This window comes from Simochromis diagramma, unplaced genomic scaffold (genome assembly GCF_900408965.1).
Source record: "Simochromis diagramma unplaced genomic scaffold, fSimDia1.1 OVJJ01000344.1, whole genome shotgun sequence".
In the NCBI taxonomy this organism is placed as follows: domain Eukaryota; kingdom Metazoa; phylum Chordata; class Actinopteri; order Cichliformes; family Cichlidae; genus Simochromis; species Simochromis diagramma.
This window is the reverse complement of record NW_024387375.1, coordinates 12,610,700-12,632,789: the sequence shown is the minus strand read 5'-3', so window position 1 is coordinate 12,632,789 and position 22,090 is coordinate 12,610,700. Positions and strand designations below refer to the sequence as shown.

Here is a 22,090-nt window from a genome sequence, read left to right as displayed (position 1 = left end):
TTATTATTATACAAAAGATTCTCAAAATGTAGGGTGTCACTCAGAGATGGAGTGCATGAAGAGTTTCACAATTATTAAGACTCAAGAGATATTTGAAAACATGTTTTAATCTAACAATACACATTTGAAAATGACAAGCGCTAAAAAAAAGCACAACAGCAAAACTGATGACATTATATTCACAACATGGTGACAGATATGAGTGTCCATACAACAATAACAGAGGGGTCAGCAATGCTGCTATTTTATAAAGCCAAATGCATTCACTGTAGACACAGACCCAGATTGATAATGTACGAGTGCTGACAGCAACAGCATAGAAGCAAGTGCTAGACCTCTTTATTATCAGAAGGCTTCACTCTGTCCACCGGTGTCCACAGTGAGGCGCCGTGCACACGTAGTACAGTCGCATAGCATCCTGTGTGGGGAAACACACAAAAATGTGTCAGTCAAAACAAACGATTTTAATAAATACCTCTCTCAAATACATATTCTGGATTAATAATGTGGTGCCTTCTGAAAAGCAGGGGCTAAGAAGAATGTATTAGCTTTGTTTTTTTATATTTGACATGGGGAAAGATTTTTTTATATATATTGAAGTTGATTAAAACAGTTGCCAATTGTTTACCTATCCATAAAAATCAATCTCTCTCTCTGTCTCCTACCTATATGCGCGTATATATATATATATATATATATATATATATATATATATATGCGCGCATATAGGCAGCCTTTATTGAAAAACAGCTATTTAACAGTCGGGTATAATGTTTCAGTCTTTTATTCGTAGGGCAATTGCAGCTTGTGCAGATATAGAGAAAGCAAAGGTTGCAATTACCTCAGCCTTCATACTGTGAGACTGGAAGAACACCGCCTCCTTGTGACCACATCTGAGAAGAGAAACGGTGAAAGAAAAACGTTATAAAAGTGTTACCACCATCAGAGCCACAACATCTCATTCCACAGTCCATTAAAGTTGAAATGGCTTGTGGAAACCTACAATGACCACCAACAGTTTATTTCAGGGCAGGCTGAACCTTTATCCAGATTTCCTCTGTCTACGGTGACCGTCTAAATAATCACTTGATATATAGTATGTTAGTGTGCCTCAAGGAGACATAAAGTAATTATAAAATGTAGACACACGAGAGCAGGGATGTGGTTAAATATAATGCTTTTACGCTGAGACCCCAGTGATGTAATCTACGCTCTATCCGTTTTGCATGACCATATGCTCAGTTAGTCTCACTGATTGATGACTATGTGCACCAATCAGTTTCAAGACATGCAGATTAAACAACTCTCTGCTGCTTAAATAAGCAAGTATGCTGTGTCAGTAATTATTGACTCTGCACTTATTTTTAGAACTACACATTTCACTTGCTACTTAAAAAGTGTATGGGTAACAATGCAGTTTTACAAATCATGATGCCTTTTAATAAATATTTTGCAGTAGAAGCACTTAGGAAATACAGACCTTTAAAAAAACACAAACAACAACAAAACATAATTACTCCAAAATTGGACAAGCATATTTGCAGCCAGGTGGTCAATTATACAGTCAGAACTAAAGTGGAAGATCATGAGATTATTATCATGAATGTAAATACAGAGGTTCCACAAAATGGTCTAAATGTCTGATTACACTCAAAAAGCAAAAAGCCAGATTAGATTTTGCCACACGCTCTAAAAGAGCCCACTCACATCAGGGAAAAAAAATATCTGGACACATGAAACCAAAATGAATTTGTACCAGAATGACGGGAAGAGAAAAGTAGTAGCTCATGACCTGAAGTATATCACATTATTTGTCAAACATGGTGGAGGCAGTGTTATGGCATGGGCATGTAAAGCTGCTAGTGGAACTGGATCACTGCAATTTATTGATTAAGCAAACAAGGCTATAGTCTCTGCTCAGATTCAGCTGAATCCTGAAAAACTGATTGGACAGCACTTCACAACGGAAGAGGATAATGACCCAAAATACCCTTAAAAACATCAACAGGAGGTGAAGCATGGGCGCTGAGGGAGGTCAGTAGGTATGGTAAAACTTACTTAGGGCAGGGGTGGTCTTCTGTTCTTGGCAGTGTTGGGTCCTGAGATACATCAGCGATGATTTGTGTGAGTTCACTGGGAAAAAAATGAAAGCATGAGGTTTAGAGCTCATCGACTGACATGACCTATGAATGCAATCTAAAATTCTAGTACTGTGCGCACTACAAAAGGAAGCCCACATGCAAAAAATGCTAATATTTTTTCCTAAAGATTAGCCATTCAGTAGTGGTGCAACGGATCAAAAATCTCACGGTTCGGATCGGATCATGGTTTTAAAGTCACGGATCGGATCAATTTTCGGATCAGCAAAAATAGAAAAAAAAAGACAAAAATTCGACTCGCCATTTACTTATTTAAATATATTTTGCCTATTAAAAAACATTCAACTGAAGACTCATTCCACGCACTTATATAAAAACAAATTAAGGTGCAATATGAACATTATGGACCATGCTGGGCAGCCTCTGCATCCTCTGCACACAGCCATAAACAACCAGAGGAGTCTGTTCAGTAACAGGTTGCTTCTCCCAAAGTCAAGGACCAGCAGACTTAAAAAGTCCTTTGTCCCACACGCCAACAAACTGTTTAACTCCTCGCTGGAGGGGAAATGGGGACAGAGGAGGGGGGAACAAGTAGCTGTAGTGCCTTTTCACCGTGCAATAGTTTTTGTTAATATCCAACGGTGTAATAGACTCACAATACTTAAAATGTGCCGTTCCCTTGTATTCTAATTCCTATTTATCCCTTTTGTATTCTCTGTATTTATAAATGTGTATATATGGTATATTTCTGCTCACATTCTGCAACTTCTGTCGGTGCTGTGCTACTGGAAACTGAATTTCCCGGAGGAACCCATCCGAGGGATAAATAAAGTTTCATCTAATCTAATGTAATCTATAGGGCAGTACAGGGCTTTGTATCTACCACTCTGCTGTGATATAACGAGCGGTCACGGTCACGTGGCTTTCCGTTGCCCTGGAGCTCCACCCATTTGTAGTTTGAGCAACAGAAGATGCCTGGGACAGTTCAGCCATAACTTTAAACTTCTCCTGCTCATACATGCTTGGAACGATCTTGTCACTGAAGTGGATGCGCAACGAGATATCATAGCGTGGCTCAAGCACGTTCATCACAGTTTAAACCCCTTGTTTTGCACAACAGACGACGGCCTCCCGTCTGCAGCTAAAAACCCCCATTAGCGTTAGTAATAGCTTTAGCCCGGTCGGACTGGGCAGCAAAGGGCTGCTTAAATGCCACAAACTCTTCTGCTCCGCTACTTGGACCGCTAGCGCTGGCCATAACTACCGCTTGACAGACTGACCATGCGCACCATACACATACTTTTTTTTTTCTTTTTCGAATCTTCGGATCACGTGCGTACCAAACCGTGGAGTGGGATCGGTTCGGATTTCGGATCAACCGTGATCCGTTGCACCACTACCATTCAGTATGTGTGAGTACACATAAAAACACTGCTTTGTACTGTCTGAAATTGTACACAGAAAATCTTTTGTACATATTTGGAGAAATCAATCAAATCTGTGTGGCTGAATGGGTCTACACAGCGCATTTAACCCTAGATGTCATAACAGTTTTGGTTGCTTTCAGAAGTGCTGCAGTGATTGAATAGGAAGTTATCGCCCACTTTAATGTGTGACTCAGTCTGCAATGGAAAATGACGAATTATTCAAATTGAAGAAATAAAACATTTGCTAATTTATGTTGTATTGTGGTTACTTACTCAACCTCATGGGTGATTTTATTGACGTAGATACAGCTGTTGTCTGCCTCTTGTTGGTAGTCACAGTTCCTGCACTGTTTGAGATCAAGATATTTTTTTGTTAAAGAGCAGGACATTCAGTACAATAATTACAGACTTATTGTGGTACTCTTCTTGTATCACAACAATCTTCCTTTAAACTCTTCCATTACATATGGTTTTACAACGTTTTATACAATACATTACAATAAAATGTATGTCTTAAATCAGAGGTCGTTTGGAGTCGTTTATTATCGGGCCGCGAGAATTGAGGCTCGGGTGTGAAATTTAGGGTTTTCAGGATTTTTATCGTTAACTTGGTTTCCTCAGATCTTTTCCCGTGTTGTAATTGTGTGTCTTATTTTGAAAGCAATATTTACACGTTACCATAGCGACCAGAGAGCATTAAGGGGCAGCGAGGAGGACGTTACTCTCAATGTTGTTGGCCCATTTCAGGAGGACGCTGCTAATGAAGTTACACAATTACACAGTAAATCTGCATTTATTATTATATTTACAAAATAACCCAGCTTTTGTGTCATTTTATTTGTTGTATTTATCCGCAACACCTTAAAGGCCGATCTGTGAAAATATTGTCTGATATTAAACCGGTCTGTGGTGCAGAAAAGGTTGGTGACCGCTGTCTTAAATAACTATTTGTCAGTCCGGAGTTTCTCTGTCCACTTAGGTTAGTATTTATCATCTATGTAACCACTTGGGGTACCTTAAGGTTCTGTATTAGGTCCCATTTCATTATACATTTCTTTTTTTGGAACCCATTTTTAAAAAGTACAGCATCGACTTTCATTGCTTTGCAGATAACTAGCTTGTATTCGGGCTCTGGTAGTACTGTCTAAGTGATGTTCAATCATAGATGGAGATAAACTTGTCAAAAAACAAAAACGAACCAGAATTTAATTTTTTTTTTTTTTTTTGGGCATCCCAATCATTAAGATGGAAAGGAGAGCTCCATCAGTCTTTGAGCTTTTTACTATCACCTGGTTGCAAGGAATCTTGGTGTGATATTTGACTGTGCTTTTAGATCTGCTGTTAAGACAAGCCTTTTTCAATGAGGGCTCCTTGGTAAGGTGAAGGCGTACCTCCCTCCACATGACGTTGTTTTTTTTTTTTTTTGTTTCAACCCAATTATATTTACTGTTTCCCAGTGCTGAACAATACCTGGCACCCACTCCATGACATGGCCAGTAACAGGAGAATGTTTAGTTAGAGACTGAGATTACCCAAATGCACCACTGAACAACAGAGGAAATTAGGGGTGGGTTTTGATAATCGATTTATCGATTAAAATCGATTCTAGCTTGGATAACGTGATATTGATTCATTAAAATCCTGAACCGATTTTTTTAATATAAATTTATTTTGCCCGAAACACCAGAATCTCAGGTTAAACCTCACTAAATTTCAACAACCACCAAACAGCTAAAACAGTAACTGAGAGCAGGAACACGGATTCTGCACAAAGATGTAAACACAAAGCGCGGACCCGCCGACGGATCAGAATCAGTGAGATGTCGCCTTTCTCACCCGACGGCACGGACACGGACACGAGCTGAAAGCCGACAGCTCGTTGATTCTGATGTTTCGGCGGGTCCGCGCTTTGTGTTTACGCCCTTTTTGCGCTGATTCTAAAGCTGTTAGTTTTATCTCTCTCCAAACATTATTGACTGAACCAGCAGCAAAAGAAGATCCAAACTACGCTTCACAAAAACATCGTCATGAATTCCCTCTGATTTTTGCTGTTTTTGCTTCCACCACACTTCATGCACAGCTCTCCCTCTCTCGCTTTCTCTCTGTACTTCAAAATTAGTTTCCCGTCTAAAAATCTGTTTTCTGCATTATTCGCTTGCTTGTTATGCACAAGTCTACCGTTGTTTACAGCGCTGTTGGCCACTGTTTTTTTCCCTTTTACTTACTTCCGAAAAGAAAGCCTCATTTCTGCTGTTCAATAGGCTTCTGAACAAATGCAAACTTTTTAAAATTATGCAAAATGCAAAACGCTTAGCTGTGTCTGTAATAAAACCGCTGTAACTCCAGAGGTAATGTTCATAAGTTGATTAATGGTTTTCTTTCGTTTTTGATGTACTGCAGAATATTTTTATAAAATCCCAGGCCAGGAAAATCACCTTCATGTTTTTCTGCGTTTTATCTTCAGCTACTTTGACACAAAGGCATCTGCTGTGACGCTTACACCTTTGATAAAGTCTTGCGAGTGTCAGCTTCCTTTTTTTAGATACAAAAATATGTAAATGTACTGATCTGAATTATAATATTTCTGACTGTCTGAGGCAAAATTTCCCAGATTTAAATTGAATCGAATCAAATTGAATCGAATTGGGACCTTGTGAATCGGAATCGAATCCATTCTAGAAATCAGTGACGATACCCAGCCCTAGAGGAAATCACTCCTGCCTGTACAACTCCTCCAACTAATGTACAGTACACCGTGCAATAGTTACATCCTCTACAGTGAAAATAATAAAGTTTTACAGCTGTTTTGCAGCATTTAATATTCGGTAATTCTGTATTCTGTAATATTCTGGATTTTTATAATTAAGCTATTTGTATATATTAGAGCTATTTCTTATATTTTGTAATATATCAAATTATTTAATTTAGTTTAGTCTCACATAAAACACCAGCAACTGCAACAATAATATGCAATAATCAGCCCAGCATTATCACAACCTTTAGAAAAAAAATCCCAACACCAAGATCGTAGACATCAGTTTTCAAGTAGATCAAACAGGGTTCCAAAGTTTTACAAAACATTGGACTTTTGAACATGATATGAACATAAGATACTCTGTTTTCAGCCTCGATGTATTTTTCACTTCTAATCATACACTAGACCAGTACGTCTGCAGCTTATGACAACACCAAACACAATGAGTTAGGGTACTAATTTCTGCCTTGCATTTCAAGCAAAAGACTGGGGTTGAAACTATGTCCATGGTTGAGATTATTCTGTGTAAAATCTGTAATTGCATTGGTTTGGGATGATTACAAACAAACTGATAAAGCATATTTTCATACATCTTTCCACTCACTACTATTGACCATGACAGAAAGGTTCCTTTCCCTTTCATCTCTAAGTGAGTGATGCTTTTACACACACACACACACACACACACACACACACACACACATATATATTCATTGTATAGCGTCTACAGCACTTTGGTCAACTAGTTTTTAATGTGCTATAAACTCTGATTGTATTCACCGATTGTAACATAAGGGGTGTAAAATAAGCAAACTATGGAAAATTAAAACTAAAGCTGTAATTTTAACCATTCGTTTTATAATCCGGACTGTTAGAAGAGTGTTGCTGTATCGTGGATTAGCCAACTTAAAAGAAAGTAGCACTAATACTTATTGGTTAACACACACGTGAGGAGCACAAACTTACGGCATACAGCAGGATGCGGTTCTCCTTGTCTTCTTTAGGATACAACATGTTGTTACTGGAAGACAAAGCCAAGTGGTAAATGGGTTTTCATTTCAATTATGCTTACGTATTCCTTCAGTTCATACAATATTATGTTAATGTGCGTCTAGCTTATCTTAGCTAGCCGGTTACGTCAACGTATACGTCCTCTAAAACAGACAAACGCCCACCATTCTTGACAAAACCGTATGCCAACAAATCCCGGCTCGTACGTCCCACCGTCTAAATCCATCAGAGAAACGGTTTATTGTGTACAAAAGTAATGAACTCAATTAATTTCAAATGTTGTTAATGTCTACCGCCTCACTCCTCAAGTTTAAAAACAGACCATATGCGCATGCGTAAACGATTTTGGCTCTGCCTTTTTTCCAAATAGCGCCTACAAATGGCTGGAGGACAGAATAGGCACTGATACACATTTGCAGACCTGTTGTATTAGTCAAAAGATGCACAGAAGTGAAGCAATGCATGTACAAGCGAAGGGTTTAAATTGCTTACTTAATTTTGCATGTGTCTAGGTTAGATGAGTGAACCCAGTAGACTTATTTTAAAAACATCACACATTTTCACTCCTTCTGGTTATTGTTGCATTATCGTAGTGTGTTTACCTTACAATATAAAGCACCTCGGGGTGAATGTTGTTGTGATTTGGTGCTGCAGTATATAAAGAAAGTTGAACTGAACTAAAAAAAAGAAAAAAAGAATTGCTCTAATGTTTTTGTTTTGTATTGTGCAAGTGTGTGTTGTCACCAAGCAATTCCACCCTCTCCTCCAAATTTGGTAACTAGTGTCTAAGAAACAAAGCAAAGCAACGACAAAAAGTTGACGACAATGATGCTAGACTCGAAGTTTTTAAATAGCAACCCACAAATTGAGTGCGTAAACTCATAGTCACTACATCTATCTCTTTAAACAGCCTGTGGTAAGAACAGCTTTCACACAGACCAGTCATCATAAAAACACAGAAAACCCAAACTCCATATTGTTCATAACCAATCCTATTCAAACCTTCAAGATTCATGTCGCATTGGCTTAAATGACTGGTCTTCATGTTATTTTGGTCCTCATCTGTGTGGTACTAGCTCCGTGTAATATAAAGACAAACCCAGTCAAAATCTAATTGACATTTTGACACTAATGTCACTAATCCGAATTAACCTTGGTTAAGTCAGTCATTATCGTCAGGCACACAGATGGCCCTGATATTGTGCGCAGCCAATTAGCACTGCCATGTCTTGTTGGACACTTGAAGAAAACAGAGCTATTATTACAATGTTATTAACCCATTATTGCCTCGTGTAACATATTTGATACATACAGTTTTTAAAAAAGTTTTTAAATGTGTTTTTTAGACTTTTACATAATCAGTGTAACCTTTTCCTCCTGTAAGCACAGATAAATTGCATAATACATTTTAAGCTATAAATTGCTTAAAAAATGCCGGATGTAGCAAATAGGACTTTTAAATTGTCAGAAGATTCAATAAATGTTCCATTTAAAAAAATATAGTTGCGCAAATATAAAACACATAAAACGTTTAGACATTTTATTTTGCACAACCTAATCAAATTATTTTAATATCTGTGTGCATTTTGTTGCAAGCATAGCAATGAGACCCTAATTCAAATTGACAGCAGACTTGGAAATTATAAAGTACTGTATCTTTTTTTTAAGGCTCGGAAAGAGAACTGATTTACATTTAAGCAAAGCAAGCAAGCAAGCAAGCAAGCAAACGCTCCTATGCTATGAGTTTGAGACCATTATATTAAAGATGTCCCTTCACTTTGACATACAGAGCCAAAAAAAAGAAAGAAAAGTGAGTGTTTAGAGCAGTCTTAAGCTTAAGTTTTGGCTCGTGTATGTTTGCCAAGTGCTGACTTCATTAGCTGTAACCAGCTTGGCCATGTTGAATATGAGCACCCACCACTGCAACAGACATATGATATAAAATAAAGAAAAGCATGGTGTGTCCATTTTTAAAACAAATGAATCTGAGTTGGAGACGGTATAACTGATACTCGAGTTAATAGGGGAAGCACTGTCCTGATTACGGAGGAGTCTCAGCTGTTACATCACGGGTGGAGTTCCCTGATTTCTTAAACTAAAAATTCATCCAGGTTCTAGAGAAGAAGGATGCCTTTCATGTTGCGCAGGCTCCTTTCCTTCCTCGTCCCATATCTATCCTATTGACTTAGGCTGCAAAGGGGATTAAACACTAATGTTACTAGTGTGCTGCCTGTTTTGCAATACTTGCTGCCTGTTATATATATATACACTGTATCCCCTTCCCACCCCCGAGCCCTTGATCCCTGGGCTAATTCCATGAATCGTCCAAATCTAAATCCACTGATGGAGCAACGACACACACAGAGTCATGATGGGGAAACAGACAGAATGGGAGGGATAGAAAGGATTTCATAATAAAACATGCAAATGCATGTTCGTCTCATGTGCAGTTGTGGCCATGGCAAGTTGATTTAAACATCCGCCAACAGCACGACCACAGGCCATCTGTGTGCCCTTTGTATGTTTCTGTCCAGATGCACCAGCGACCCAGTGTGCCAACTCATCAGAGGGGACTGTCAAGCCTGCCTGACGTCACCCATGCAGCCTCCGTAATCAAAAGAGACGTTAATCCTGCTCCTCTCCAAAGCCTGGCAGTGGGGTGGGACAGGGAGGGATAATGACAGAGACACGAGGAAGGAAGTCGGATACGGGAGACGGCGGAGAGCGTGTACGCTTTGGACAAGCGGACTCAGCACTGATCTGGACAAGTGAGACACGGGTGCTCTCCTGCCTGAATAGTCGAGCCACCTCCTTCACCATCTGCGAAACACCTGAGATCCCTGAGAGTTTGGAGCCCTCCCCATCCAGGTTTCGCCCTGGAGGCTGAAAACCTCAATGAGGGTCCTGCAGGGGGGGACTGCTGTGGGAGTTGTTCACCTCCCCCTGCAACCCCTCTTGTATCACCAGCGGATGAGCCGAGCTTCACCACTGTGACACTGTGCCAAGATGGAGAGGACATATGCCTGACAGCAACTGATGGGTAAGAGGTGATGAACCTTGTGGTCGTGTGACTGTGTGCATTTTAATCTTGGATAACAGTTAAATGGAAAACTGCTGCAAGTCCCCCTCAGGTTCCACTTTAAGATCTTATCGTCACTGTGCATCTTCTGAAAGTAACTCAGCAGAAGTGTCAGGAAGATACAGTCATGTACAGTCAAGCAGCAGATTGTGCTGTACATGACATGAAATAAGACCCACGCTGTGGAAACATATAACTCTTGATGACAAACTCATTCCACCCTTATGTCACCTCAGCAACTTTTTCTGAAGCTTTTTGGTCCTTGTGGGCAGCTGTGATAGCAGATGGATCCATGAACCCTGTGAACTTTAAAAACTTTCCTCCAAGTCACAAATATGGAAACAGTGAAGCAGTCGTAACACATGGTCCACTGACCATTAATAACTAGCTTTACACAATAGTGTTTCTGGAGGTTAAACAATAAACCCAGATTAACATAGACAAAAATTGTGACAAAGTATTTGACATCTTTAAAAATATGAATTAGACTGAAACAAAACTGAAACTATTTTGTGAACTCGGGAAAACTAACAAAAATAAAATAAAAATGTTTCAAGGAGTTCTGTTTTTATTGTTTTTCCTAAATGTTGCCTCTGAGATATTCCCACCATACAATAATAATTAGAAAAGCTAAAACTGACAATGAAACTAACAAATAATACACTTAAAATAAACAAATTCAAAGAATATAAACTAAACTGAAAGAAGAAAATCCCCTCTGGAAACAAAATACAACAAAACTGATCCACAAAAACAAAAAGTCAAAATTAGATAAAAATAAAAAATTAATTAGAAATGACAAAACTAGATGTTGGCCTGACCTATAAAAGGTTTAACTGGCATATATTGTACATGTTGGAGATTTCACAGGTTCCAGTCTTATTTATTGTATGTTTGTAAAAAGTGAAAACGCTTTTCTCCTTTTTTTTTTTCTTACTTTTTGCGTGTTTTGAATGTTTTTGTGGTCTTGAAAGGTCAAGAGCAAACAGAGGCCATGAGCCATTTCATACCTCCCATCTCACATTTTCAACTACAGAAACATCTAAGTGTAGTGATGCTGGGGAAGTATAAAAAATAGCAACAATAAAATAGGAACGTTTTAAAGTTTGCTGCAATCTTTCCTCATGATTTCATCAGTACGTTTTCATTTATTGCACAACTGCAGCACCTTATAGTGTAACTGCTGTAGCCAGATTGTGAACCAGTTATGTGACCTCTGACCTGAAAAAAAAAGTAAATGTGTGAAGTTAGAAAAATGAAACATCTACAGGAAAATGATGAGGAAATAGAAAATGTGAGAGAAACAGGAAATGAGATAAAACTTTATCGTTTTAATGATCAAAAGTTTTGCGATGGTGCGGCTCTTTATCGCCTGTAGCTTCCTCTTTCTGGTGACACAAATCTTCGCCTTTAGGTGTAAACTTCAGGCTTGGTTTAACACTAACACTTGAGTAATATTAGATGCATATTTTAAAACTAATCATCTGGCCTGTGCACATAAAAGAAGCCTACATGTCTGCTAGTGATAAAGCATACTTTTGCATTAACAGCCAAATGCAGTGCACAAGGCACACAAAGCCCGATTGTTGACCATGCTAAAACGTGCAGGTGTTTAGAGCGAGTGTACATGAGAGGGATTACATGGGGGTTAAGCTCATTCATCATAATAGTTTCCAACCCCAGGTGGCACACAAACAGCTTAGTGCGGCACAATTGTCAACAGCACAATATCAGAAATTGAATTGTAGGGCCGCACACATTCACAAGTGGGTCAAAAAAAATGATAGAGTACTCCCAAAGCTGATCCTATTTGGGGAAGAACACGATGTCCTCATTTTGCAAGTTGTGCAAACTGGCTTAGCGTTTCTTCAGTTGTCGTGTCATGCAATATGTAACTTTGAGCATGTCAATAGGAAAATCACAAATCGACTGAAGTCAGCTATTAAAAAATGATTCAATTTGAGAGAGAGAGAGAGGGAGGAAGAGGGAAACAAACTGATGGAAGTCTCAGGCTACACACGAAAATATGAGAAAACAAATTATTTTTGGATTTCAAATATTTTTTACATATTCTCAGACCATCCTTAATGCTCTTGATCCAAAGCACTGATCCTCATGCACTTTAATTTTGGCTGGAAAATGCCTTTGAAAGCTTCCGAGCAGACATTTGCATTGGCTTGTTTATGCTCTTTTTGTGCTTTGACTTGATGCAAGAGTGAAGAACTGGGGTCTGAGTGCTGCGTATCTCAGGAAGAGGCTAAAAGGTCCCGTTCATCTTCTCGGCTTCTATGTAAAAATAATTAGATTTGCCTCTTTAGTTTGATGAGATATGTGACTGCAAATTCCAAAAAGTAGATTAGATCTGTCTTTCAGTGGAAATTTCATTAAACAGTAAGCGAGACTGAGCAGACTGTGTCATTACACCAGGCAACAAACCGTGACTGGTACTTATGGAGAGAGGACACACGCTGAGACATACTGAGAAATAGAGACTAGGAAGCAAGGAAGAGGGATAAAAAGAGGATTCAGATGGATCCTCAGCCCTTCTTAATCCCTTTCGTCTGCTTTTCTGGACAACGTAAACAGACTAAAGTTGGCTATGGACACAGACTTATCCATGTAACTGAAACAAGTGGCTTCATCAAAGCTGCTGGCGGCTAGACGTCTGATGACGGTCATGTAAACATATTTTTTTATGTAACAAAAACTTTACTGATAACTGAGGCAGATTGGGGGTGTGAGGGACGCAAGCCAAAACAGGATGCTTGGCTTCCTGTCAGAAAATAAAATATGATCGCCAAACTACATAATCCATTTTGGTATCAAACCCCATTTGAGGTCTGCACTAATCTAGAGAGTGCTTGCATGTATTAGGAGATGCACATATTTGTGCATGGTCGGACCAGCTTTAGCCAGCATGATGTAGGGCAGGAAATCTCTGACGAATGAAAAGCCGGGCATGTTGGATAATGTGATCCTAGTGTAATTCAGCAATGACACAAGCGGCAATGATGCTGTTTCATGGAAAACCAAACGACACGATTTGTAGTTCGATTGGCACGCAGCAGTGGGGGCTGCACAGCTGTGTCAGCAGCATCATGAATTTCCTTTGAGCACTTTACATTACATACGGGGTTCTGGACTCTTCTAAAGTAAACATGCACACACTCATGTGCTTTTGCAGTATTAGAAAGAATTTTATAGTCTGTGCTAAATGTGGTGCATGCTTTTTTTTTTTTTTTTTAAATTCCTCTTCTAGGATTGATATAAATTTGTTTCACCTGCAGAGGTATGGAGGAGATGAGTGGTCAGAATCCAGAATGTGAAGACATGCAGAGTAAAGACCAAAGACTGCCAATCCAGGTAACATAATACCCTAGAATCATACTGCGACAGATCTCTGTCAAATATTTTTAGCATAGCAGCTAAGTCTGATTGAGTTATAGTTTCAGGCATCCACGCAACTATAACATTAGCAGAAAATTAGCAGAAAATTCTGCTCTTTCTGCTAATGCCGGCTATGACTTTTGGTGCTCATAACTTCTATACTTTTTGAGATATTGAATTTCTTTTGCAATATTTTTTGCCCATTTCTGCCATATCATCAGTGGCCTCACTGGTTTTCCTTGCCGGGTTGACCTGTGTTTTAGCTCAGTGAGATGAGCATCCGTTCTCAGACTGGGAGGCCCGGGTTCAAATCCCGCTTATGGCAACATTTCTTTCAGTTAACAGTTAAACTTTTTTAACTCTTTTCAACACCAATTTCAGCTTTTTCAGCCCTTTTCAGCAGAATTTTCAGTTTTTTCACCACTTTTCAGCACAAATAGCAGCTTTTTCAGCTTTTTTCAGCAAAAACCTCTTTTCAGCAGAATTTTCAGAATTTTCACCTCTTTTCTGCCCAAATTCTGCTTATTCACCTCTTCTGCAAAAAATTTCAGCCTTTTCACCTCTTATTAGCACAAATCTCAGCTGTTTTCAGAAAAAAACTCTTTTGAGTAGAAATTCTGCTGATTCATCTCTTTTCAGTGCATCTTTTTGCTTCTTTACCTCTTTTCAGCAGAAATTCTGCTGATTCACCTCTTTTCTGCAAAATTTTTAGCCTTTTCACCTCTTATCAGCACAATTCTTAGCAGCTTCTGCTCATTTCAGCACAATTCACAGTCTCTCCACCTCTTCTTTGTGAGAATGAGTATGGCTCAGTGAGATGAGTAGCCGCCTTGAGACCAGAAGGACCAGGTTCGAATCCTGCTCAGGGCAATGTTTTTTTTTTCAGCAGAAATCTTCAGCGTTAAGGCATCCACACAACATTTTCGCAGGAAATGCAAATTTTTCTAGTTATGATTGGAGTTCTGTGTTACAGTTGATACTTCAAAATGTCTTGAAATGCTTAGCTGAAGAGACTCAAATGCAGACTCAAACAAGGATTAAAAACCCGAATAATAGTAAGTACACAAAATCCAAGGCCCCGATATTGCGTAGGTGTGTGTGTGCATGTGTGTGTGATTCTGGGATAGATAAGGAAAAACATAAAACAATTTGTAGAATTCCTAATTAAGTTTATTTACAGGCTTCTACAGAGTTTTAATTCAATATACTGCTCATGACACAATCAACTTCTTCCCCCAGATCTTTCCTGACCCTGTTGAGGTTGTCCTGGACCCCGAGACCTCTTTGAACTGTCTGGGCCACGAGCACGAGAAGGAACGTCTACCCTCTATTGTTGTGGAACCAACTGAGGTGAGCGAGGTGGAGAGTGGAGAGCTGCGTTGGCCTCCAGAGAACATGGACATGGAGGAAGATGAGGAGGACCTGTTCTTGGAGCAGTGCATCCCCCCGGCCAACATTGCAGATTGGGGAGAAGAGGAGGAGGAAGAGGAGACATCGGTTATACTGAATCAGCAGCAAGGCTTGACACTCATTGGTGAGTTGCACATAAGGTAGTCGCATATATTCAAATGCTGTTTTATTACAAATTGGGAAAAAAAGAAAACATATGCATGTGAAACCATAAACATGAAATTTTGTTTGCTGCCCCTTTACTCACTGTGGTACCGCTTATTTTTAATCACTTTAGTTTTATTAATTCCTATATAGAAACTAAGCTTACGGGATCAGTTTATTAGGCAGTCAGGTGACAGAAAGTTTTGATAAGTTTTAGATACATTGGTAAACAAAAGGTTTCTCATTTCTCAAGTCAATGTCTGTATTTTGTATGACAGTATAATTTCCTTTTTATAGCAGTTTTTGAGATAAACATCACAAAGTGCTTCACAACGAAATACCAGACACACAGTCATTATTCAAACAAGACCATCCTGTGTAAAGTGTAAAAGTGGATGTACTAGCTGGAGCTACAACCAAAGGTACTAGTACCATTTCCAACTTTCAGTTGGACTGGCAACCCACAAAGTCATCCATCTCATCCTTTTCCTGTTGCATTTTTGAGAGCTCAGCATTAGAGCTCTCCAAATCAGGAAGTAAAGCCTGATGATTCAGACGGAAAAACCACCACCCCTCTGCTGCTAACATACTCAAAGATGTAACCTAACATGTAGGTACAAAATGGTATTAGTATTAAACTATTTCTGTCAGGGAGTGCATACACAAAAATCCAAACAAGGTGGATTTGCCTGGCAAACAAAATTGTCAACATCATTTTGGTGACCTGCTGCTGTGGTTTACTTAACAGCCTGTGGGACATTACTATTAGGAAACATGGAGAAGAGTAGAGGTTTCTGCTACATCTAATTGATGCAGAGTTACAGACGGAGGTAAAGTTATGGAGAAGGTTTTTAAATACAGAATACAGACTGCAAGGTGTGTGAGTCTTTGCCAGTGTCGAAGCTGTTAATGAAATGCAGTAGTATGTATTATATAGTTAATGTAAAGGATTAACAAGCCCATGCTTGTTTATTTGGAATATAATTTGAAATGTTTTAATATGTTTTGCTTTACTTTTCGGCTACTTAGGAGACATTTAAGCTAATGATAAGGTATGCGCAGTACCCACTGCAGTGCAGTACCTGAAGGTATTACAGATACTGCACTGCAGTGGTTTGAATCATATAACACACACCAATTAGTTAAACTGCAGGAATGCCTTAAATATATAAGAACCTGGATGACCTCTAACTTTCTGCTTCTAAATTCAGATAAAACTGAGGTTATTGTACTTGTACAAAGTCCTAGGAATATGGTATTTAACCAGATACTTACTCTGGATGGCATTACCTTGACTTCCTGTGACACTGTGAGGAATCTTGGAGTCTTTTTTTTGACCAGGATATGTCCTTTCTCACTCACTATGTGTTAATATGTGCATTGAATCACTACTTGTTATTAATCTCCCACTCGCTTCCACAGCATGTGTTTTGTCCTGTCTTCCTCCCCCCCATCCCAACTGGTCACGGCCGATGGCCGCCCCTCCCCGAGCCTGGTTCTGCTGGAGGTTTCTTCCTGTTAAAAGAGTTTTTCCTTCCCACTGTCGCCAAAGTGCTTGCTCTTAAGGGGTCATATGATTGTTGGGTTTCTATCTGTATGTACTGGTGTAGGGTCTACCTTGAGGCGACTGTTGTTGTGATTTGGCGCTGTATAAATAAAATTGAATTGAACTGAATTAAGAAGCGCTTGTTGCTGGTTTTTATTTTGGAAAATACGCATTCATTAAATTTATAAAAAGAAAGAGTAGGAAAAAACATTTCATCATGTTTAAGGCACCAGAGCGGTATAAAAAAATAACTTGTTTGGTGAAAGTATTCTACACTGAAATTTAATATTCAAACTCACCCTATTTTTTCTGCAGACCTTCAGTCGGATGCATTCAGAGATGACACTCCTACACTTCCACCCAGCAGTGCTCCAGCCTTCAACTGAGCTTACCTCTGAGGACTCACTGTCTGTGAGAAACCAGCGAGGAAGCATCGCAATATGTACTTATGACAGCAACTATGACAAAATTAAACAAATACTGTACTGATAATGTGTTTTACACGGTAACAACTCCATGCCAGCTGGGACTTTAATGTTCGTCTTTATACCAATGCGCACAATAAGAGGTGAACTATGACAAGACTGCGTGTGCAACGGGAAGCAAACCCACGTTCTTCCAAAGTCAGCAATTTTTAGAATTTCTAGAGAACATTTTGCTGACTCTGTGTTTGATCTTCTTTGTCATTTCCTGATTTTGTTAAAAACATGAAATCCTGCCACTCAATTTTCCTCACACGTATTTATGTTTATGCAAATGTGTTTCTCTGTCTCTTTAATTCATTTTTCTGTCCCACAGTCAGTCTTCTTAAGGATATTTACCTAGTCATACCTTTAGTATGTAGTATGTGTTACAGTACTGTAAACTGAGTTGGCTGTTCTCTGGACACACGTGCAGTTCTGCTCTGATATGTCTTGAATGTTTGGAGAATCACATTTTTAAAAACCTACTTTGCGTTAAAATTCAGGCATGATATTGTTCGATTTAAACTCGTCTATGAGGCAGCTACATCATGGGAGTGACAGATGCTCACTGCTGTTGTGTAATATCAGCATTTTCAACAAGGTTGCAGAAATGTGATGCATGGTGATCAACACAAAGGGAGCTCTACTTGTTTTCTATTACCACAGCTGAAACTCTAGTTCTTTTACTGTACTATAGGTTGTGAGTAGGCTAATTTGTGAATAATATGTATATATGATAAAGATGATGTGTTACTGTAAAATTATTGTTTCAAGTTTGACAATAAAGTCTTTTGTCCCGTTGAAACAGGAAATCATTTTTGAGTGTTTTTGCAAAATGATTAATTACTGCAGAAAATAAAAAGGCCTTCACACAGTTGAACAGTTCAGTGTTATTGGCACTACAATACACCAATGCAAAACTAAATACAATGACTGAGGAAGCCATTCTGGACCAGGCTGTGACTCATTACAGCTGGAGGTCCTGGGAGTACAGCCACTGTGGCCTCCTTAGCACCATGGCTTGATACACAATGATACACAATCTCCTGCCACATAATCCAAAAAAAATAACAATTAAATACTAAATTATCTTATAACATTGCTTAATCCATTATCAAAAGACAGGTGTTAGGTAAAAGTAGGAAACATATCTAGCTATCTGAAACCACATACAATGAAATCATGCTGCAAACATCTCAAAAACTTTATTTGCTCCTTTATAGCACATTGACTAAATCCCCCTAATGACTATAACACTAGGCTTAAAGGTCTAAAACCCCCCCCTCCCGACCAATTGCAATTGGGAGTACAACTGAGATTTATATTTTAAAACTCTAAAACTTTTAATTTCCTAGAATTTCACGTGTGGCAAGCAGTGTTGCCACAGTTACTTTGAAAAAGTAATATATTACGGACTACTGATTACTCCTTCCAAAAGTAACTTAGTTACTTTACTGATTACTTTATTTTTAAAGTAACTAAGTTAGATTACTAGTTACTTTATTAGTTACTTTCAGAAGCTGCCAATAACACTCCCCACTGCCTCAACATAAAAACATCAACCGATTTTGCCAATACTCACTTTATTGGAAGTGTATTTTAACAGTAATGTCAACAATATATCTCCTGACATTTGAAGTTGAACTTAACTTTTTTCCTGACAGAAATACTTGTTTGTATGAAAATAAAGACAGTTTTGTTACTTCACTTAACATAAATACTTTTTATAAAAAAACAAACAAACAAACAAAGAGTCTTTCTTGACTTCCCTTAAGATACTTTTTATACCATCCACATGTAAGCACTATTGTCCGCTTTTGTAACTTTGGACTAATCTTATGAAAAAAAAAAAAAAGAGACTGCAGGTCCAACTTAAATTGCCTTACTTCCTTGCAGGTAATTGTTTTAAGTTAATCAACTTGAAAACTTTAATAAGTTTATTAAGTGACTTTGATAAACTTAACTATTTACAAGTAATTGAATTATTTAAATTGGATTCCCCATTCTCTGTTTTTTCAGTATATGTTGTCATCGCATGTTATGGGGGAAACAGTAGAGTGGAGCGAGTAAACCAGTGGTTGTACCTCATTAACAGAAGCTTCTCAAACCTTTTGTCAGAAAGTCGATTTCTTTTAGGCGTGAGCACCAAACCTCCCAGACTAAAAAGTCGCTCCACAGGAGCACTTGATGGGGTTGGAGTGTTATACTTTAAAAAAATTGTCTTTATGCTTGAAAATTTATGCAGAATCTGAAGGTCGTAGCCTGACATCAGGTAGTCCATGACTTCTTTTTCTGCAGAATAGGTCTCCTCCTCTGGCTCTGCCTCAAAAGTGAAAAAGTCCATCTCACCTTGGCTGCTAGATGTAGTAGCACTGGGCACACTGGCAGGGTTTTTTGCCAGAGGAGCAGTGGTGCAACACTCTGCTGTCAGAAGCTGTTTTACTCGCTCCCTCCTCCCTGCATCTCTCAGCCATCGGAGTTTGAATTTTGGACAACTGGCAGCTGCAAGAAGGGCATCTTTGTCATCCAGCACACCGGCGAAACGAGTCTGAATAGCCTAAAAAACATAATTGATATTTTTATGCCTACAATTTATTATGTTATTGAATTATTTGCAAACCATGCCTAATATGAGATCAGTATTATGGATTTATTTTGTTTTAGGTTACTTGTAAACATTTTAATTGTTTTAATCTTATTTTTCAATGATAATTAATATTCTGTTCCATGTTTGTGAATTGTATGAAGCAAAAAATCTGACTAATTTCAAGATAGAGCGTACCTGTACAATGGCATCTGGAAGGCCTGCAGTCATCCTGGAGAGGTCATCTTTCACAGCCTGGGTCTTCTGCATCAGAACTTCAAGTGTTGGTAGTAAAGTTCCATATGGACAGTCGCCTTGTAAAATGTCCAGTGCTGCAGTCAGAGGTTTCATGGCCATGCAGTACTCATGCAGGAACTGGTATTCTTGATCTTTGAAGCACTTCAGTCCTAGCTTTGTGCACAGAGTATTCAGCTCACCCATGGGGATTTCTGCAATTCTCTTTACAGCATCAAAAAAGGAATTCCACCTTGTGGATGTTGGTATTAGGAGCTTTCTTTTGCTGATTTCTTCCACTGTTTCTGATGCAAGTGTAGATCTACTCGATTTGGTCCAAAGAGCTGTGCATTTTGCTGTGCTGCTCCTATACACAGCCCTGCTCTCTGCATTGGTTGTTAAATGTTTCTCCACATCACGTGTGCAAATTATGTTGATGGTGTGCGAAGCACACCTGCGGTGCGGGGGAAGAGACAGCTGACCATCACTTTCATTCTCAGCCGAGAGGATTTCTGACAGATCAGAAAAAGTGACATCATCGTCTTTGGGGCTGGACTCTTCCTCCTCCGTCTCATCATCGGACTCCGTGACAGGATGATAAACTTGAAACGCCTTAACAAAGTTGGATCCATTATCAGTAACTGTTGCAACTACTTTGTTGAGTAATCCATAAGAGGAGTGGATGTTTTCGATTTCTGTACCAATGACATCATACGTGTGTCTACCACGAATTCGCCTACATGCTAATGCAACCTTGTGACGCTCTAATGTGGTTCTACTGATCCAGTGGAGCGTTACTCCCATATAGCTTCTGTTGTTAGCAGTCCAAATATCCGCGGTAGTTGAAACAAAGTCAATCTCATTCAGTGTGGCCTTCAAATTTCTCTCCATTTCTGTAAACTCCTTCTCCAAGTAAGAAGTAAAAGTCGTTCGGTGAGGCAGCTCGGCATTAACAGAAGTAGGGATCTTTTTTATTATGGCACGAAACGAGGGCGAGTCAACAGTGTTTATAGGTAGCATTTCTTCTACAATATACTGCGCGACCAACTTCTTCAATTCTTCATCACTTACTGGTTTTGCACCAAAGTCCAACTTTTGTTGTTTGGGGGGTGTAGGACCTTCTGCGGAAGTCACGGCTCTCTGCTTCGGACCACTTGGTGGGACTCTCTCTGTGAGTTTGACTGTGCTGTGCTGCGACTCCAAATGTTTCTTTAAGTTTGACGTAGTGTTTTTGAAGGTAGATAACACTTTTTCGCCAACACAGAGTGTACAACGAACCTTAATATTTAAATCTTTAGTTGACAGAAACTCAAAATAGTGACCATATTTCCAGCTAAAGAACGAACATCTCTCTCCCTCCATTGTTGTTTACACTTTTTTACGTCGCTGGCTGCTTGTGAGCGGGAAACGTGACCTGTCGCTTATGTGACGTTTCACGACACGTATGCGTTTGTCATCCGCTGAGACGAAAAGAAGAAACCAAATCTTTTTGCTTAAAAAAATAGTAACGCACAGTGGTTTGGACAAGTAACTTTAATCTGACTACTGTTATGGAAATAGTAACGCGTTAGATTAGTCGTTACTGAAAAAGTGGTCATATTCGGAGTAACGCGTTACTAAGCAACGCGTTACCGGCATCACTGGTGGCAAGGCTACAGTACCAGCATGCTGTGTTGTGTGTAGGGATGGGTACCGGTGTCCGGTGCCATGATGGCACCGGTTCTGACATAAACGGTAGTAACCAGACCGAAAAGCAGCGCACATTTCGGTGCTTTATTTCGGTGCTTTTTTTTCCTGAGCTGTGATACACTTCTAGCCAATCATTTTACGTTTCCGAGGATAGTAGGCGGGGCCAGGTACGTACGTTCTGTTAGAGCAGAGCTACAGATTAAAAATGTCCAAGGCGAAGCGGTCAAAAGTCTGGCTGTACTTCACAGCAAAATATGCAAA

The 22,090-nt window shown here is 39.2% G+C and overlaps 3 protein-coding genes across 3 annotated transcripts; 1 reads left to right on the top strand and 2 right to left on the bottom strand.

The window, feature by feature from the left end:
- Positions 1–89: 89 nt before the first annotated feature.
- polr2i (RNA polymerase II subunit I) lies at positions 90–7,635 on the bottom strand. Its single transcript, XM_040009236.1, has 6 exons — positions 7,457–7,635; positions 7,248–7,302; positions 3,800–3,873; positions 2,059–2,133; positions 842–893; positions 90–418 (listed from the first exon to the last, which is right to left on the bottom strand). The coding sequence occupies exons 1-6, from the start codon at positions 7,516–7,518 to the stop codon at positions 356–358; spliced, it is 381 nt and encodes a 126-aa protein (XP_039865170.1). The 5' UTR covers positions 7,519–7,635; the 3' UTR covers positions 90–355.
- Positions 7,636–10,094: 2,459 nt separating this feature from the next.
- lbhl (LBH regulator of WNT signaling pathway, like) lies at positions 10,095–18,663 on the top strand. Its single transcript, XM_040009532.1, has 4 exons — positions 10,095–10,332; positions 13,659–13,734; positions 14,998–15,292; positions 17,174–18,663. Exons 2-4 carry the CDS (start codon positions 13,663–13,665, stop codon positions 17,242–17,244), a joined length of 438 nt encoding a protein of 145 aa, XP_039865466.1. The 5' UTR covers positions 10,095–10,332; positions 13,659–13,662; the 3' UTR covers positions 17,245–18,663.
- Positions 18,664–19,339: 676 nt separating this feature from the next.
- On the bottom strand, positions 19,340–21,783 carry LOC120719972. The gene is made up of 2 exons (XM_040009530.1): positions 20,105–21,783; positions 19,340–19,879 (listed from the first exon to the last, which is right to left on the bottom strand). Exons 1-2 carry the CDS (start codon positions 21,500–21,502, stop codon positions 19,361–19,363), a joined length of 1,917 nt encoding a protein of 638 aa, XP_039865464.1. The 5' UTR covers positions 21,503–21,783; the 3' UTR covers positions 19,340–19,360.
- Positions 21,784–22,090: the final 307 nt, after the last annotated feature.

Bases quoted from the DNA above. Each gene is read 5' to 3' on its own strand.
- polr2i (XM_040009236.1), bottom strand. From the start codon at position 7,518: ATGGATTTAGACGGTGGGACGTACGAGCCGGGATTTGTTGGCATACGG. The intron at 3,874-7,247 runs GTAAGTTTGTGC...GATCTCAAACAG, and splicing joins ACCGCATCCTGCTGTATGCC to TGCAGGAACTGTGACTACCA. The intron at 2,134-3,799 runs GTAAGTAACCAC...TTTTTTTCCCAG, and splicing joins AAAATCACCCATGAGGTTGA to TGAACTCACACAAATCATCG.
- lbhl (XM_040009532.1), top strand. From the start codon at position 13,663: ATGGAGGAGATGAGTGGTCAGAATCCAGAATGTGAAGACATGCAGAGT. The intron at 13,735-14,997 runs GTAACATAATAC...TTCTTCCCCCAG, and splicing joins ACCAAAGACTGCCAATCCAG to ATCTTTCCTGACCCTGTTGA. The intron at 15,293-17,173 runs GTGAGTTGCACA...TTTTTTCTGCAG, and splicing joins GCAAGGCTTGACACTCATTG to ACCTTCAGTCGGATGCATTC.
- LOC120719972 (XM_040009530.1), bottom strand. From the start codon at position 21,502: ATGGAGGGAGAGAGATGTTCGTTCTTTAGCTGGAAATATGGTCACTAT. The intron at 19,880-20,104 runs GTACGCTCTATC...TATGTTTTTTAG, and splicing joins TTCCAGATGCCATTGTACAG to GCTATTCAGACTCGTTTCGC.